Source organism: Myotis daubentonii, chromosome 3, assembly GCF_963259705.1.
Source record: "Myotis daubentonii chromosome 3, mMyoDau2.1, whole genome shotgun sequence".
In the NCBI taxonomy this organism is placed as follows: domain Eukaryota; kingdom Metazoa; phylum Chordata; class Mammalia; order Chiroptera; family Vespertilionidae; genus Myotis; species Myotis daubentonii.
This window is the reverse complement of record NC_081842.1, coordinates 161,898,531-161,918,116: the sequence shown is the minus strand read 5'-3', so window position 1 is coordinate 161,918,116 and position 19,586 is coordinate 161,898,531. Positions and strand designations below refer to the sequence as shown.

The following is a 19,586-nucleotide window of genomic DNA, read 5'->3' as shown; positions in this document are numbered from 1 at the left end:
TTAAGTCCTTTAGTCATTTTGAGTTTATTTTTGTGTATGGTGTAAGTTGGTGATCTAGTTTCATTTTTTTTGCATGTATCTGACCAAATTTCCCAGCACCATTTATTAAAGACTGTCTTGACTCCATTGTATGCTCTTGCCTCCTTCGTCAAATATTAATTGAGCATAATGGCGTGGGTCTATTTCTGGGTTCTCTATTCTGCTCCTTGTTCTATATGTCGGTTCTTGTGCCAGTACCAGGCAGTTTTGAGAACCATGGCTTTGTAATATAGCTTGATATCTGATATTGTGATCCCTTACAACAGCTAAGATTTGGAAACAGCCTAAGTGCCCATCAGCAGATTAGTGGGTTAAAAAACTGTGGTACATTTACACAATGGAATGCTATGCTGCTATAAAAAAGGAATTTTTATCATTTGCTGCAGCATGGATGGAACTGGAGAGCATTATTTTAAGTGAAATAAGCCAGTCAGAGAAAGATAAATATCACATGATCTCACTCATATATGAGATAATGATCAACATAAACTGATGAACAAAAATAGATCCAGAGACAAGGTAGCACTGAACAGACCGTTCAACCTCAGAGAGAAGGCAGGGGAGGAGGGGGGGTTAGAGATCAACCAAAGGACTTGTATGCATGCATATCAGCATAACCAATGGACACAGATACTGAGGCGGTGGGAACTTGCCCTCGGGGGTGGTAGTGGCTGGGGATGGGGGGGCAATTGGGAAAGAAGGAGACATGTATAATACTTTAAACCATAATAAAATAAAATAAAAAGCCAAATAGATAATGAAGTGCTACTCTATTAGTAGTTTGGCAAGCTCCTTACAAATCCCCAAAGTTCTTTCCCAGAAAATTGAGTTAAGCTTTAGTATGAACTCAAGGCAGCTTCATTCTCCTGTCTGCTCCACTTCATCAATTTGACCTTGCTGGGTCATCTCTTTCCGCCTCACTGCGTGACAGTAAGAGACAAGCAGGGAGGGCTTTACCTGAGAAAGCCGGTTTACCTCATGGACTCCAGTATGGAAAACCTAAAGGGAAAGAGCAAAATGCAGACTAGTTCAGAGGGTCCGGACCCTCTTATCACATCAATTGTGTGGTCACAAGACAGCAGAAGGCAGTAATATTGACTCAGGAAGCAAAAAAGAGGAGGTACCTGCCTTTGAGGCAGAACAAAACTTGGTACAATGAATGTTCAAAGACTAAATAATTGCAATGCAATGTGATAAATGGTAAAATAGATATCTACTAGACAGCAATGACAAAAAGGTGGAAGTATTAATTCTTTGTGTGAATCAAGGAAGGTTTCATTGAGAAAGATACATTAGTGATAAGTAGATGTTTGTCAGAGTAATGATGGTAACAGTGAGAAAATTCCAGAAATAGGGGGTTAGGTAACAGATAATACGTTTGGGGGAAAATAAACAGTTTGGTATGACTAAAGAAACGTTGATAGGGCAAAAGTGAAAACCAGGGAGGTAGGGTAATATGAGAAGGCCTGAAATCTCATGCGAAAGAATATAGGTTTCATATTCTGACAAGCTCCCTGTTATGCCTCCTCTTTTACTTATATAAGGAATTTTGTGATTACATTGGGCCAACCAGAAAATCCATGATGCTCTTCCAATGTGAAGGTCAGCTGATTATCAACCTAAATTCTTCTCTCCATGCAACCTAAAATAGTCATAAGTTATGACTTAAGGTGTGGACATTTTGGAGGGTCATTATTCTGCCTACCACCCCATGGATTGAACAAATTACTTTTCCATATGAGATTCCCCAAACACTGTCCTATAATGACAATGACAATAATAGCTCTTAGGTTTACTATGTAAGAGATTAAAAAAAATAATAAAAAGTTATGATTATGGATTGTCTAAAAATGGCAGGTAGCTCAAGGACGTAGCAAAGCAGTAGAGGATTCATTTAGATAACATTTTATTTGTTAGAGAAAGATCTGACAGACTGCATTTCAACAGCTGGAGAAATTAAAATCACAGCATTTAGCGTATTGGCATACTTTTACAGGTAGGCTCAGAACAGTGACATATTTGAAATCTTAGTCAGTTCTTCTTCATTTTAATGAGACAATTTGAGGATAGATAGCAGCAGTACATTTAAACAGATATGCTTTAATAGATAGTGGAAAACTGTCAGAAAATAGATTCACTGTGAAAATTTCTGAAGTTCTTAGTGATTTCTTTGTCATAAATAACACTTTGAAGTGTATACTTTTCTGAACAGAAAAAAAAAGAAATTCACTTTATGAATACTTCCCTATTTACAATGCCCTTTTAAAAATGGTAAGTTAAAAGGGAATATTGCAATATAAACTATAATATTTTTGAAATTAAAAAATAAGGAACTCAACTATACCAGTCTAATGAGATACAATATTTTTCACTACACTGAAGGTCATAGAATAGAAAGCTTCAGCTTTATTTACAGGCATGAACAACATTTACAGGCATGAACAATACTATATTTTGACACATTTGTGCATTACTGATTATGCATTTGAAGTTACAATCTGTGAAACAAGTATAGAAATAGCATATGCCTCATTCTAATGTTAACATAAAAACAGAACAGAAATGTGTGTGTTTTTCTTTTGTGAAGCTGTGCAGTTTTTAGAAATATTGGAAAAGAAAGTGAATGTAACAAATACAGGTGCAAGTTATTTTTATTTTATTTTTTAGGTGCAAGTTATTTTGGTAGAAATTTATGTTCAGAACAATTCATGAAATGGTAAGATGTGTTTATTCAATTCTTTATTTTATCTTTATAATTTCTCATCTAGTTTACAAAAAAAAGCACCCAAGTTCATTCAAAATACATTCCATTGTATGACAGTCATTCCCTTTCTACTATTTTATATTCTGCTCCTTTATTCTCTTATGTTCCACTTTCTGTAACAGAGCTCATTACCAAGGTGATAGGGGACTAGTTTTAAAGTCAACATGAGTCATAAAATATCAAGCCAGTGGTTTCCTTCAGGACATTCATATATTTCTTGTGTTAGAAAGAAAATCTATCCTTGGGCGCAGTGATATCACTCCCGAGAAACCAATTACTTTCCAAATATCTGTAATATTATTTTTGACATAACTAAGTCATGTAGGGAAGCATACTGTAGCTACATGGTACATAATTTCACCTATTATATTCAGTTCCTACACTGTAAACAGAAAAACTGACTTTAAATATTTGATTATCTGGTAATTAATTGGATAATTTGCTTGAGTCATTTTCATGCATTGGCCATCCACAGCTTGGCTTTTTTATTTTTGTGTAGCAATAATTATCCATAGTTCCCTCTGTTTACCTTAAACATCCAAAACAACAAGGGACATTTTTGAACAACCTATAATATTCTTCCTGGATCTAAAGAAAAGCAAAAGGGAAGAGAGAAATATTAAATATAATTTCAACAATCACATCAAATTATTTTCAGATCACATTTCATTGTTATGTTTTCTAAATTATTAACGCCTTGTAATTATCTGTGAGAATATGCTCAAAGGAATATAAGCTATATTTATATTCCTAGTAGCAAGTTTACAAAAAGCATTTTTTCTGAGAACAGGTAGGTGTTCTGATTTTTTTTTCTTATACTAAAATGTACTGCATTTAGGTAATTAAGGCACAAGTCATGCCTTTATTGAGAATAAGGGTTTTTATCAATTTGGTAACTGATGCTATATGAATATGTCATAGAGTTGGCCAATATAACAAACCGCTTACCTTTCTCGATAAAACACACAGGAATAAGAAAATGAACATTCCTTGGAAGGCATTGCTGATGGTGAAGAGGTAAGCTGTCACCACTGATGCGTGTACAACATGAAGGACCCCAAAGATCCAGGTGGTGCCAAGAAGGAACAGGAGAGCAAGGGCTCCTCTGGCACAAGACCTAGAATGTGTTTGAAATGTTCCAGTTAAGACAGTTACGTGTACTCATATCCCTGATTCCTCATATTATGTGGGAAACTAGTTTGTGGTATAAGTGAGAAATCTTGCAAAAACCAATAACAATTTGATAAACTCTGACAAACTCTGCACAGTTACATGGGACAGCCTTTCGAGCATGCTCCTGCAAGGATGGGCTTCCAAAATCAAGGTAGTGTTATTAAAATATACCATTTATCAAGGAATTTTCTTAATCTTAAAAATATTTTTATCTGGTGTACTGCAGTGTGTGTGCTTTGATTTCACATCGAATGTTGCAGTAATTCCCGAAGGTAACACATATGTCTGTTAGGGAATATTTTCTTTAAGAAATCTTAAAAAGTATACCATGCAAACTGTGGTCAGCACATACAGTAGGGCCTTTACTTACGAGTTTAATTTGTTCTGAGACTGAGCTCGTTAACTCAAATTACTCTATCAACTCAATGCAAAAAATTGGCCGAGAGACAGCTGGTATCTCAAAAAAACTCGTTAGTCGGGACACTCGTAAGTCAAGGCCCCACTGTATACCTGACATCAAAGAAAACTTTCCTTTCTGGTTTAGTAAAATATAAAATTAGATTTTATTTTATAGCTTTTCTAATACCATTACCTCCAAATAAATTCATGTCAAAATACTAATTTCTTAAAAATTAAAAGATAATGCATGCCCATACTCACTCTTACTTATTTTCAGCCTTTAGCTTATGACTTTTGGTAAACCACTATTCAATCCTGCTCACTACCTTAAGAATGAGGCAACTAATGATTATTTTTTTATTCTTTTTAGTCTAAGCATTCTTTATGCAGAAGATGTTTTATCAGTGTACTTCAGAAAATTAAAATCAGCACGCTATGTGAAACTATGAATGGTGAGTAGTAAAAGAAAGTAATCAATCAAACATTTGCTAAATTCTAACTATAAATCTTGTGCAAGGTAATGAAACTACAGTAGTGTTTCCAAGCAACCGAAACATCAGTTATGTCTAATGTTCCCTATGATACACTAAAGTTTTTCCTAAACAAACTTTTTTCACAGTCTTAATAAATCAATGTTAAAGAGAGGGGTTAAAGGAAAAATCATGGCCGCATGTAAAGTAGGAAACACAAGGAAGAATCTCAGGAACGAAGCTTTGAGAAGTGTTTTGCAAAAAAAAAAAAATCACTAAGGCCCACTTTTTCTTAAAATGGTCATTGTCTTTTCTTTCAAAGAGAAGTATGCTTAAAAAGATTGTTTTACTTACCATTTGATGAGTGGTAATTGTAGGCTTATTAAACATACTAAATGCTACTTAACAAAAAGTACTTTAAGCATAGAGGAAGAAAGCATGAAAAATCGTTCAAAATTTGTCCTTTCAAAAGTTATTTGTACCTTATGTTACTAAAGCTTTTAATCACACACACACAAAAGTAGACTTAATGGAACATGTACCTTATGTTCTCATAGCAACTGACTTCTGGTTTCAACCCTGCAGTGTGACGAAAAACTTTGTATATGATAAATCCAAAAGCCAAGAGATTAACCTGAGAAAATAAATTAATTTCAAAGGAGATGATAATTTTCATAGTAAATTATATGCATATAAAGGAAATAAACAAATAGTAAAGATTTCAAATATCAGAAACCAGAAAATCATGGCATTTTTATGTGCATTACAAAGTACAAACACTCTGGTGCACTTAGCCAAAAAAAATCTGTGGTTGATTTTTACATTCTCACTGAAAATTGTTAGTACACATGGTAATTAGTACAATTTACCAAATTGGACTAAGTAACCTGTTCAAGAAACTTCAGATTTAATTATCACATCTATAGATTGATGAGTATCATCCGCTGCCAATATTATGGTGAATATACATATTCAGATAACTTTTGGTTTGAAAAACTTTATGACACTTGAGAAATCAAATATTTGTTCATTAAATCGTGTTTTGTTTCTTTAAGGAAACATGTTCGTGATAATTCTGCCAACCCTTTAAATGAAAATATAAATTGAAAGGAAATTAGAAAACTCAACAAAACACTTTCTATTGCTAGAAAATGTTTGAATGTACTTTCTTTTATATAGTTCATCTAGCTCTCTCTTTTAATATTTGAGATTTGATTTCCCTAGATTTAAACTTCAGAAACTTTAAAATGTTAATCAATGAAATCTTTGTTTGAAGGTATATATACATTTTGTTGATAAACATTTAGTATTCCTATATTTTTGGAAACCTGTAAGTCATATTTAAGTATCAGAGGACTAATTGAGACAGATATTTCAATTGAATATCTATATTAATATGAGCATATTAATAATTTTTAAATATTAAATATTATAGAAATAATTTGTATACTAATCCTTTATTGAATATATTTTATTATTCCAAACAGATTTTCAAAAGCCATTTTGTAATAACAGTAGCAAAGTGTAATATTTTAACTTTCAGCTAATTCTTAAACGAGTATTCAAGAGCTCATAGTTATGGAAAGATTCTATTACATATTTTAGGACATTTTATATTACTTCTCAAAATAAAATTTAGTAATTATTGTTATAAAAAGCAGTTTTATGTAATGGCTCAGATAATTTTATGTTGTCATTTCTCCATGGAGAAGTCCTTGAGAGCAAAATCTTAGAGAAATAAGGCCTAATCCCTTTTTCCTGCTTCCAAATGTTTATTACTTCTAATTATACGATTAATTAATTCTAATTACACTAATGCTTTCATACAAAGAAAAAAACTTTAGCAATTGCAGTGAGAAGATAAAGTATATTTAACAGATTTAGTTGACAGTTTCATCTTATTGTATACACAAATAACTAATTGAAATGACAATTTAATTTTATAAATAATCTTTACTACTTATGAAAAAGAGATGTATCATATTTTCTAGGTTTCTATACCTATTGCTGCTTTAAATAAATTTGTAAACAATGGTTGTATTTAGTTGTATAAATATATAAATTTTTAAGTAGTAAAAATGTTAGAATTTTGTTAGTATAAATAATATACTCAACACATTATTGGTTTGAAAGCTTCAAATAACTTTTATAAGATGTTTATACTGAACTTATCTCAACAAAGGAAGAGTTATAACATAAAACAACTTTAAATGATAAAAATTATTCTCTAATGCATCATTTTCCCAGGAGTAATTTATAATAGTCATCAAATAGTTTCTTAAATTTCTGTTTTTAATAAAATATATTTGAAAAATAGTTGCTTGTATTGCTATGGTTTCTCAGAAGTGCAGATACATTTTGGACATGCTCTTCTACATCATACGGTAAAGAATAGAAATGGAACATTTCCTATAGGTGATCCCATTCTGAAATGGAACATTCCCTATAGGTGATCCCATTTTCTTTTCTGTACAAGTTTTACATACTTGTAAAACCAGGTGCTGCTGCACAAGTAGGAAACTAATTCCTATTCCATAAACTCGTATTTTTCCAATTGTAAGAGAAAAGAGGTTTAAACATGTTTATAAAAAGGTATTATGGTTTTGTGAAATGAAAATAATCACACAATGATTGTGGTATCCACCAACATTGATAATAATACAAATATATGGAACTCTTTATTTGCATTTCTAAAGGGTCTATTGAGTGTCTGGTATAGTAGTGAGGGCTGATACATATTAATGAACAAAATAAACATTGTCCTTTGTTCTCATAAACTTATTAAGAAGAAGGTAGTAAACAATCATACAAATACTTATAAATCTACAAACTGTGGTAAGTGCTATTAAGTCACAAATTTAGACTGTTAGGAGTGGCAATATGAGGCTAGATTAGAATGAAGATTTGGGAAGTACCTCTCAAGATTTAGCGTTTAAACTAGTACCTGATCAATTATAATACATTAGCAGATCAAGAATGAGGGGAGAAATACATTCTATGAGGGAAATTGAAAAAAGCAAAGAGGAATGAAAGAGTTGAGAATGTGGTGTGCCTTGAAGTAATTAATAACAGTGGCTGGGGTGTAGTAAACACAGAGAAGAGTCCCATGAAGTGAGGTGGCCAGGTAGACAGAGATAGTTCTCGAATTTTATCTTAAATGCAAAAGTTTTTATTTATTGTTTTACTTAGTAATCATACAAAAAGTACTGTAGGGCTTTTCCTTAAGGAAATCACAGCGTAATGGAGAAGATGAACAGTCAGTAGGCAAGTTCAAAACTATTCAGTTAAGTGCATGCAATTGTTTGCATTGTAAAGAATACAGGTGGAAACACCCTCATGTTTTGATTCCTAAGCCAATCTTAAATGACCAGAACCAAAGAATTGCAAAACAGAGAAAATAAATGAGCACTTTGGGTCACAGCCATTGGACCTACCCATGTACACTCATTTCCCAGGTGATCACATCCTGTGACTCAAAATATTATCCTTAGGTCCTGTCTGACCTCACCACTCATAAATGTAATAGGCATCCTGGATTAAAATGTCAAAACCCAAACTGCTAGACTTTCTTCAAAGAACTTATTTTTGTTGCAATCTTTCCTGCCCCCAAAACAAACAAAAAATAAATAAATAAAGTTATCTCCTCTTTCTAGCAGATCAGGCATATTTATCAGCCAACCCTTTACCTCTACCTTCAATTCATATTTAGAATATCTCTACCACGCACCCTTTTCACAAGTCCTACCCTAGAAGGGGCCGCCATCGTGCCTCCCTGGGCTACTAGAAAAGCCTTTTAATCAGTCTCCCCTCTTCTAGCTTGCTTTCCTACAGTCCCTTCTCATGACAGAAGACAGATCTCTTTAAAATGTAAGTTAGGCCATTTCTCTGTTCAGAACCCGGGAATGGCTTTCCATCTCAGAGTTAGACCTGAAGATTTCACAATAGCCTCTAGGATCTGAAATGATATAACTATTCCCTCAAGTCCTACTCCACCTTCTGATCATGTCACATTGGATTTTTTGTCCTTCCTCCAGCACACAGAGCATGCCTTGAGGGTGATTGTACTTGCTGGGCCCTCAGAGATTCCCCAGCTATTTCCCTCACTACCTCCGCTTAAATGCTGCTTGTCCACATACTGCCTCCCAGTGTACTTTTATGAAAATTTGGAACACAAATGATAAATCAGACCTGAGATCAATTCCATGGAAATGTAGGGAATGATGGTATTCATTACCATGTGAACAATGCTGATTCTGTAGGCCAACATGTCCTTCCCTTGCCTTCGTCACTGGCAAACTGACAGACTTTCCTGCACTAAATGTTAGTTTCCTCTGAGCCCTCTTCTAGGCCTTGACCTACGGCTTCAGTGCCCATCCTTGCACAGTCCAGTTTTGGTAAGAATCCTGCTAAGTCAGCTTAAAGAGGATCCTCCTACTCTTGATATCTAATCAAATTCCTCATCCCCCAGCCTTGACATCTGATCATCTTGACCTGCCTTTCAATAAGAATATTGTTAAAGTAAGTGTATAGCAAGAATTCTCCCTAATCTTGATGTATCCTCTAGTAATTTTTCACCCACCAACCTCAAGCTACCCCCAACACACAACCTGCTTCTTGGCTATCATCCCCAGATGTCTTTATTGTATTTTGAGTTGAAACGAATCTGTCTCCCCTATTGTGACAGCCTTGACACCCATCACAATAGTCCCAAATAAAGTCTTCCTTACCATTTTAAAAAATATCAGAGTATTATTTTTTAAACAAAACTTTAACATTAAGTTATAATAAAAGCCTAATATGCTAAGTGTCCAGCCAGCCGTTCAACCAATGAAAGCATAATATGCTAATGATATGCTAAGGCTGCTCAACCGCTCACTATGATGTACACTGACCACCAGGGGGCAGACACTCTGACCAACAGGTTAGCTTGCTGCTGGGGTCTGGCCAATCAGGACTGAGTGAGATGGGCCGGACATGACCTGGAGCCCTCCCATGATCCCTCCCCGGCTGGCCAACCTCCCAGCCCCGATCATGCACCAGTGAGGTCCCTCCGCCCGGCTTGTGCCCTCTCACAATCCAGGACACCTCGGGGGATGTTGGAGATCTGGTTTCAGCCCAACGATGGAACGACCAGTCACTATGATACTCACTTACCACCCGGGGGGCAGATGCTCAACACAGGAGCTTCCCCTGGTGGTCAGTGCACTAAAACAGGGAGAGTGCCGCTCAACCAGAAGCCGGACCCACGGTTGGCAAGTGCAGCGGCAGCGCTAAGGATGTCTGACTGCCAGCATGGGGAGCAGGCTTAAGCCATTAGTGGGACATCCCCTGAGGGCTCCCAGTCTGTGAGAGGGCACAGGAATTTCATCACCAGGCCTCCAGTATATATACTGGTGGGGTCCCTCAGGGTAGCCTGTGGAGATTGGGCCCCAGCTTGTGCCCCCAGCCTCACAGTCCTGCAGCCCCACCTGGCACCCTGCCTTTACCTGGCACCACCTGCTCAACTGCTCCACCATCCCACCATGGAACCATTCTTGTCAGGGCCCATCAGGGCCAGCAGCACCTCCACTGCCGCCCGCTGCCAGCAAAGCATCACCAACACCCACCATGTTCCATTGTGCCCCCTGGTGGTCACCGCATGTCATAGCGAGCAGTCTAACTGGTTGAACCACCACCAGAGGGGACAATTTGCATATCAGGCTTTCATTATATAGGATAGGATGCTAGTTTAAGTCCCTTTTATAATAGATTTTAAAAATGTAAATAAAGAATTAATATCACGCCGAAACCGGTTTGGCTCAGTGGATAGAGCGTCGGCCTGCAGACTCAAGGGTCCCAGGTTCGATTCCGGTCAAGGGCATGTACCTGGGTTGCGGGCACATCCCCAATAGGAGATGTGCAGGAGGCGGCTGATCGATGTTTCTCTCTCATCGATGTTTCTAACTCTCTATCTCTCTCGCTTCCTCTCTGTAAAAAATCAATAAAATATATTTTAAAAAAAAAGAATTAATATCACCTAAATGCACATGACCTTATTTACTTAGAGGTAGAAATTAAGTTGAAAGTCTGCATTTTACATGATATGGAAATGTCTCTTTTTTTGGGGGGGATGTTTTATGAAATAAGTATGAATGGTCTGATATGAAATAAAAAACAAAAGTTGAAAACAAAATTATATAGAATTAAAATTATTTCTGATAAGAAATAGTTTATAATTGTTTCAGAAGTAATGGCTTTGAGAATAGAGAATAGAGAATCTGCATTGTAGGTTAAATAGTTGGAAAAATACTATTAGCACTATGCTACAGGCAACAGTTACATCACTGATAACTTGAATGTATAATTTTTAAAAATATTTGAAAATCATTAATACTAAGTTTAAGAAAATGATGCCTTTAAAATTATTCCCACTTTGGCTCATTAGTGTATACATATGTGTGGTAGTTTTATTAGTTGTGATTCCCTTATTATTTATCTCTAGGTGTTAATGCCACAAAAGCACAAGAGCTAATTAATGAGTTGCAAATGAACAAAGTCATTCATTATCATCTTTGTCTCAATAAAAAAAAACAGTTTTAGCTTGTCAAGTAGGGGTTCATAATACTTTTCTAGGAATAAACAAGACAAGGACATCACATGGAAAACACAAGAACTCTTGAAATTCATTGCTGCACTTTAGAATACAAAAGAGAATGAAAGTAGCTGTGAAGAAAAAGTCATTCAAAGTCATGAAAAGTTAACCCTTGAGAATAAAAGTAATATTTTAAATTTAAAATAATTCCCCTTGCTTCATCTTAAGGGTATTTATCTGTACAGAAATCTGTTCCTTAACTTCATTGACATATGTGGTTACTTCAAAGTTTGGCACACATGTTCTGATGTTTCACAGAGTGTGATAAAATTTTTTAAGTGCCTTATTTTTTTAAAACAAAAAATTTAACGAGATGAGCTGGAGAGAACAGGATCTAATTCTGAAAGATTTCGACCTACAGGTACATTCAACCCAAGGGCTTCACGTTCAGACTTCAAAATGAGGCATCCCAATCAGTCATTTTTCTTTTCTTAGTCTTTCCCTCAATAATTGATGAAGCCATCTATATGCTGATGTCAGATCTCACCAAAAAGAATGAGACAATTTCTCTTACAGCACTTTTAGACCCAGGCTTTAATTTTTCATATATATCAAAAGGAATCTGGTTCATTTAAGAATGTGTCATGATCACAACTACTGTGTCCTTTCAAGTAGTTTTATTGCCTTTAAATGAACTGGCCCAGGACAAATTTGTTTCTGCTAAGGACAAAAGGTGGAGTTTTTCAGGCCTTCTGAGAGGCCATGAAAAAATATGGACTCATTCTCAATCACAAGACCCCTGCAGAGGCAACTAAGTAGTTTTCAATTTAAGTTTTAAAATTAAATAATCTTTTAATTAAAAAAAATTCTGTACTAGCTAGATTGGAATCAAATAGAGTTTTGTCTTCTGTCTGATTTCCTTTTTTTTATTATTTCCCAATTAAAATCATTCAAGTAAATGCTTAGTTACAATGCTACTCACATCGGATTGGAGTATTAAGCAGAATAATCCAGTCTCCAAAAAATGTCCACACCCTAATGTCTGGACCATGTGAATATGTCAAAAGGAGTTTTGCAGATAAAATTAAGATTGTGGACTTTGAGATAAAAAAGTCACCCGGTGACATCCTGTTGGGCCCAATGTAAATCTGTGAGCCCCTAGAGGCAAAAGGGGAAGACAGAAAAGACTCTGTGAGATGCAGGACAAGAGAAGGCAGGAGAGATGAGCCAGGAGTAGAGGTCAGAGAAGACTGAGGACAAAGTGAGCCAGGAAATGTGGGAGTCTCTACAAGTTGAGATTGACTCCTGTCCAACAGCCAGCCAGGAAAAAAATTGCATGAAAGTGAATTTGGCCAATGACCTGAATAAACATGAAAATAAATTCTCCCTTAGAGCTACTAGAATGACTGATGCCTTGATTTTAGTTGAATGAAACTATGCAGAGAAACTAGCTGAGCCACACTGCACCTAGACTTCTGACCTACAGTGCTGTGAGCTAATAAATTTATGTTGTTTAAGCCACTAAGTTTATAGTAATAAAAGACAGCAATAGAAAACTAATACAGGGTTAAAAATATATGCAAAATACCCTATACTAAAGTGTTTCCTATTTTTAAAATAAAATTTATAAAATAAATGCTTATTTATCAACTAGAAGCCCGGTGCACAAAAATTTATGCACTGGGGGGGGGGTCCCTCAGCCCGGCCTGTGCCCTCTCGCAGTCTGGGACCCCTCAAAGGATGACCAGCTGCTGGCTTAGGCCTGCTCCCCTGGGGATTGGGCCTAGGATGGCAATCAGACATCCGTCTGGCATCCCGGCAGCCCTCGGGGGATGTCCACTTGCCAGCAGGGAGCAGGACTAAACTGTAGTCGGACATCCTTAGCGCTGCTGAGGAGGCAGGAGAGGCTCCCACCATCACCGCTGTTCTGGCAGCCATCTGCCTGGCTTGTGGCTGAGCAGAGCTCCTCCCATGTGAGAGTGCCCTGACCACCAGGGGGAAACTCCTGAATTGAGCGTCTGCCCCCTGATGGTCAGTGTGTGTCATAGTGACCAGTCATTCCCAGTCATTCTGCTGTTTGGGTCAGTTAGCATATTACCCTTTTACTATATAGGATAGAGGCCTGGTGCATGGGTGGGGTCTGGCTGGTTTGCCCTGAAGGGTGTCCTGGATCAGGGTGGGGGTCCCGCTGGGGTGCCTGGCCAGCCTGGGTGAGGGGCTGATGGCTGTTTGCAGCTGGTCACACCCCCTTCAGGGTGGGGGTCCCCACTGGGGTGCCTGGACAGCCTGGGTGAGGGGATGATGGCTGTTTGCAGCTGGTCACACCCACTTCAGGGTGGGGGTCCCCACTGGGATGCCTGGCCAGTCTGGGTGAGGGGCTGAGGGCCGTTTTCAGGCTGGTGGGTGACTGAAGCCCCAACCTCTCCTTTTTTTCTTTTTTTTTTTTATTCTGGGATTTATTTACCTTCTATGGCTGTCACTGGAACTGAGAGCCAGCTTTATCTCTGAGGCTCTGCTCCAGCTCTGAGACCTCTGCTGCTGAAAGCAGGTATCTGGTTTTGTTTGGCTTCTATAATTGAAACACTGTTGCAGCTCCAGCTCTGAAGCTCGGCTGGCTGAAAGCAGGTTTCTCGGGTTTGTTTAGCTTCTATAATTGCAACATTGTTTCTTAGAGTGCAGCTCAGAGGCCAGCAGCAGCAGGCGGGGAACGTTGGCTTCCTCCATCACTGGAGCAAGCAAGCCTCCTGTTCGCTTCAGCTGCCTGGCTGCTGGCCACCATCTTGGTTGGTGGTTAATTTGCATATCACCCTGATTAGCCAATGGGAAGCGTGTCGGAGGTACCATGTTTGTCTATTATTAGATAGGATAACTCATTTATCCTATATAATAAAGAGGTAATATCCAAATTGACCATCACTCCAACACACAAGATGACCGCCCCCATGTGGACACAAGATGGCCAGAAAGGGAGGGCAGTTGGGGGTACTAGGCCTGCAGGGGAGGGCAGTTAGGGGTGACTGGGATGGCAGGGGAAGGCAGTTAGGGGCAATCAGGCCAACAGCGGAGCAGTTAGGCATCAATTAGGCTGGCATGGGAGTGGTTAGGGAGTGATCAGGCTGGCAGGAGGGTGATTAGGGTGTGATCAGGCTGGCAGGCAGAAGCAGTTAGGAGAAATCAGGCAAGCAGGTAGGCAAGCAATTGGGAACCAGAAGTCCTAGATTGTGAGAGGGATACCAGATTGGAGAAGGTGCAGGCTGGGCTGAGGGACACCCCCTCTCGCCCCGTGCATGAATTTCATGTACCGGGCCTTTAGTTATTAATGTTCTAGATATTTGGTGAGTAGTCAATTATATAAAATCTTCTATATTATTTGTGGATTCTGCTTCTATATTTCTTAAAATACAAAGATACAGATAAATTTTAGTTAATAAGTGACTTCCTTCCCAGGAAATAAGAAATGCATTTTGAATTTCAAGTATCTGTCAATTATTTTGTCTGTAATTCCTTCCTTTATAGGCTGTTCTCATCAGGTTGCCAGATACAGGATGCCCAGTTAATTTGAATTTCAGATAAATAACGTATTATTTTTAAGCAAATTGTTGTTTATCTGAAATTCAAATTAACTGGTCACACTGTGTTTTGTATGGCAACCATTAACTTCATGGCTTTTAATTTATTTTTACATCTGAGGACACTGACTTCTAAGTAGAAAATCCCAAGGACATCACCCTCTTCAGATAGGCTGATCCATAACTGTTTGAGAAAAGATCTCAAATGAAGAATGGATACATTTTTAGATGTGGCAACTGCTGTGGAACATGTGTACTGAGACTGATAAAATATTCTCAAAGTGTATAGCAGCTGAAATCACGTCTAAAAGGTTTGAGTAAAGAATACACCCAGACTTGACAGAATTCCTCCACCTGTGCATGGTGAAGCTGTGCTAGGAAGTGATGGTTGGGCTGGCACTTGTTAAATGCTTTTGTTAATAAAGTGATGGTTGGAAATAAAATTTTCAAAGCTTAGATGTAAAATTTTATTAACACAAATTTAGTGAAAATAGACAAGTTATATTACCACAGTTTTTGTTGACCTATGGTCAGAATTAGAGAATGGGATCACTTTTTTTCTCTACATGACACTGCTAAGAAGCAGTTCTCCAAACCTCATCTTGTTAGCATTCGCTAAGCTTGGGATTCAGCATCCTTGGGGATATCTACAGAGCCAAGGGATACTTCTCTGCTCAGGTTACTACCAACAGGCTCAGTAGAGAGCAGACCAAAGAGAAATGGGTGTGAAGTCTATAATTATATGAAAAAAAATACATATATTAAGAGTAATCTGAAACATATGAAACCTGAAAATATAACAAATATATTTAAGTAGGCTGTAAATATCATAAGAACATCTTTTATAAATTACTCTGGGAATAACAGTACTCATGATATTTCACTAATATCTTAAGGTTTACACTTTAGAAGACAGCAATGTTCTTCCACTGTGCATTGACCACTGGGGTATCAAATGGATGGATAGTTATTCTGAAATAAAAGAGTGTTTTCTATATGCCAGACACTAGTCCAAGTCTTCTCTATTTTATTAATTCATTTAATAATCATACCAACATAATGCGGTAAGTATTCTTATTATCATTATCATTATCATTACATTAACAGTTATGGCAACAGAGGCATAAAGAGGTAAAATAACTTGGCCAAGATGATATGGTTAGGAAGTAGCCAAGCCAAAATTCATATTGGTTCCAGAGTTTATACTCCTAAGAACTTAACAAAACTAGCAAACCACAAATGAAGGACCAATAAAGAGAAGTTAAATTGACATCTAAAATTTCCATAATTTAACTGTTTCGACATTCATTTATATTAACTGCTAAAAGTTACTTCATTTTAAAAATGGTTAAGTATAGAAGAGTAAAACATTAATGAGTAGTGATGTGGTTAGTTAACTGGCATTAGGGTTCATTGAACTTCTGACAACTGATGAAGATCCTGTTAACACTGAACAGGATTTAGTATGTTATGCCAGCAATCCCCAAAGGAGATACCTGTCCTCATTGTTCTCTATGGTCAAAGGATCTAAGAAGGTGGTAATTCTTCCTGTTCTGGTGAAAAACAGAGCTTGCTTTCTATCCCTTAGCATTTGAATATGGTTACCAGGTTCATGCTAGAGGACTCCAAAGTGCAATGCCACAATAATCTATTGGGGCACAGGAAGAACATATTAGAATTCCCACTGATATTTTTCTAAGGAGAACATTAAGGTTTAATACTTAAGATAAAGATGACACTGGTAGCCTCGTTTTTAACTTGTCAGATAGAGTCACATACAAGATACAAATCAAAAATAAGACCCAAGATGTCTACAAGTGCACTGTGGGTTAAAATTCATACTGATGAATATTCAAATGAGAAAATGACAAAACTGACACTTTTCCTACTCCTAGAGTGAGTTATTTGCCAGCTGATTTGCATGTCCATGTAAGTCAGCCAGGTTAAAATCCATGAAGATCTAATCAGATTTAATAAAATATTATTTAAAAATTCAAATTATTAAAAGGAATATTTGAAATATGCATTAAGATTCACAGCTTTTAATCATATTTAAAGTCATGCATATCAAGTAAACACATAATTTTTCTTAAGTCAATGATACATGTTTTGAAGTCTCTTTTAATGTTTCCTACTTAATAGTGATAGCTTTAAAAAGTCATGTCCCGTTAAGGAAATGCTCTGATCTTTATGATGAAGTTAACTGAAATAATACATGGAAAATATTATGGCACAAACAAATACATCTTCTTTATAAATCTAAATATATATTTTTCAATAATAAAAGTGCAATTAGGGAGCATTATTAAATTTCTGAAGAAAGTAGTATTAGAACAGAGTAGTCAGTGTTGTATGTCTACCATCCAGTCATACTAAAGCACAGATTTAATGTATCTTTGTAAGGTTTCAGCTCTGATAACCATTAAGTATTAAAATAAACTGAACTTAGGGCTAGACATTGGGATTTCTGTGTTAAAAACATAATACTAATAATATTTTAGTAAGGACCATATTGAACATATTTAAATACTGTCATTACATCTTTAATCTTATAGATTATATTTTCAATTGTTTTACAATATACATTATATATAGGGTTGATCAAAAGTAGGTTGACAGTTGTTCATATGGAAAAGAATATAATAATCTACACTAATAAAAGACAAACATGCAAATTGACCATACCTTTGCTACACCTTAAGCCATGCCCACCAGCCAATCAGAGTGACTATATGCAAATTAACCCAACCAAGATGGTGGCCGGCAGACACAGAGCTGAAGCAAGCAGGAGGCTTGGTTGCCCCAATGATGGAGGAAGCCAAGCTTCCCAGCTGCAACGGTGGCTCTGAGCTCCACTCAAAGCAACAAAGTTTAAATTATAGAAAATAAATAAACCCCAGATACCTGCTTTCAGCCGGCCATGGCCACAGAGCCACAGAGCTGGAGTGAGCAGGAGTGGGTTGCCACTGGTGATGGAGGAAGCCAAGCTTCCCTCCTGCCTGCCCAAGCTACAAAGTTTCAATTATAGAAGGTAAATAATCCCAGAATAAAAAAGAAAAAAGAAAAAAAGGAGAGGCTGGGAGCTTCCGTCGCCGGGGGGAGGGGGGGGGGCTTGGCCAGCCTGAAAACAGCCCTCAGCCCCTCACCCTGACTGGCCAGGCACCCCAAAAGAACCCCCCACCCTGAAGGGGGTGTGGCTAGCCTGAAAACAGCCATCAGCCCCTCACCCAGGCTGGCCAGGCACCCCAGCGGGACCCCCCACCCTGATCTGGGACACCCTTCAGGGCAAACCAGCCAGAACCCACCCATCCACCAGGCCTCTATCATATATAATGAAAGGGTAATATGCAAACTGTCCTAACAGCAGAAGGACTGGGAATGACTGGTCACTATGACACACACTGACCACCAGGGGGCAGATGTTCAATGCAGAAGCTGCCCCCTGGTGGTCAGTGAGCTCCCATAGCGGGTGCTCTGCTCAACCACAAGCCAGGCTGCTGCCAGTACAGCGGTGGTGGTGGGAGCCTCTCCCGCCTCTTCTGCAGCACTAAGGATGTCCGACTGCAGCTTAGGCCTGCTCCCTGCTGGCAAGTGGACATCCCCTGAGGGCTGCCAGGCTGCCAGAGGGATGTCTGACTGCCAGCTTGGGACATCCTTCAAGGGGTCCCAGACTGCAAGAGGGCATAGGCCAGGCTGAGGGACCCCCCTGAGTGCACAAATTTTTGTTCACCGGGTCTCTAGTTAATAAATAATAAAAGAACTTTGTGTTTCGATTACTCACAACTATAAACCTACTTTTACCCTATCCTACATAATGTATAATGTAATGTGCTTAAAATATTAGTACACTAGTAAACGTATGTAATTTTTCAAGATAAAAAATTATACATTTATTGATGTATGAATAGCTAAATAATTTCTCTAGTTTATTATAGATTCCATTCCAATATGTAATCATCTTAGGCATTAAAAATATTTACACTTCATCTTTTTAACATATTTGCATTAGGAATATATTAATAGCTGATTTTTTTTAGTATTTAAAAAATAATTTACTGGTCTCTAAAACAGAATCAAAAGGTAGAGAGAACTAAAAATTTATAAAAGTGACCTTCATGGGTCTAAGTGAATGTCATGGGGTTATTTTTTATATGCTTTTAACTCTAGATGGTTATAAGTAATAGAAAGATAATAGAAAAGGAACAAAGGTAAAGGAGAAAAACAATATGTGAAGAGTATTTCCAGCAATTGTTTGATTTAATGCAATAATGAAAACTGAGTCATAACATCTCTTGTTAACATAAGCAAGAAAAAAATGTTCCTTATATATACATGTGGTATAAAATGAAGACAGAGGTTTGTAAGAATTAACTAATTTTATAAAAAATATGAAATATTTTATTGTTATTCAGCATCTAGATAGAAATTGCATAATTAAATTTAAATTGTACTAAACTTATTACCAATTAAAAAGGTGAAAAAACAAGAGACATAATTGCTCCCTAACTTATTAAAAATTTTATTTTCAACATTTAAAGTCTACTTTTATTCTTTCAATTTTAATTTATTTTTAAAATAGTAGCTGTGTATATAGAGTTGGC

The 19,586-nt window shown here is 37.1% G+C and overlaps 1 protein-coding gene across 2 annotated transcripts in view; it reads right to left on the bottom strand.

The window, feature by feature from the left end:
• Positions 1 to 1,928: 1,928 nt before the first annotated feature.
• The window catches only part of ADGRL4 (adhesion G protein-coupled receptor L4), a 108,437-nt gene continuing 90,779 nt past the window's right edge, over positions 1,929 to 19,586 (bottom strand). For both annotated transcript variants that reach the window (XM_059689083.1, XM_059689084.1), the window contains 3 exons: positions 5,388 to 5,479; positions 3,752 to 3,920; positions 1,929 to 3,391 (listed from right to left, as the gene is read on the bottom strand). In XM_059689083.1, coding sequence (XP_059545066.1) covers positions 3,329 to 3,391; positions 3,752 to 3,920; positions 5,388 to 5,479 — 324 coding nt within the window. In that variant the 3' untranslated portion in view covers positions 1,929 to 3,328. The remainder of the gene's footprint in view (positions 3,392 to 3,751; positions 3,921 to 5,387; positions 5,480 to 19,586) is intronic.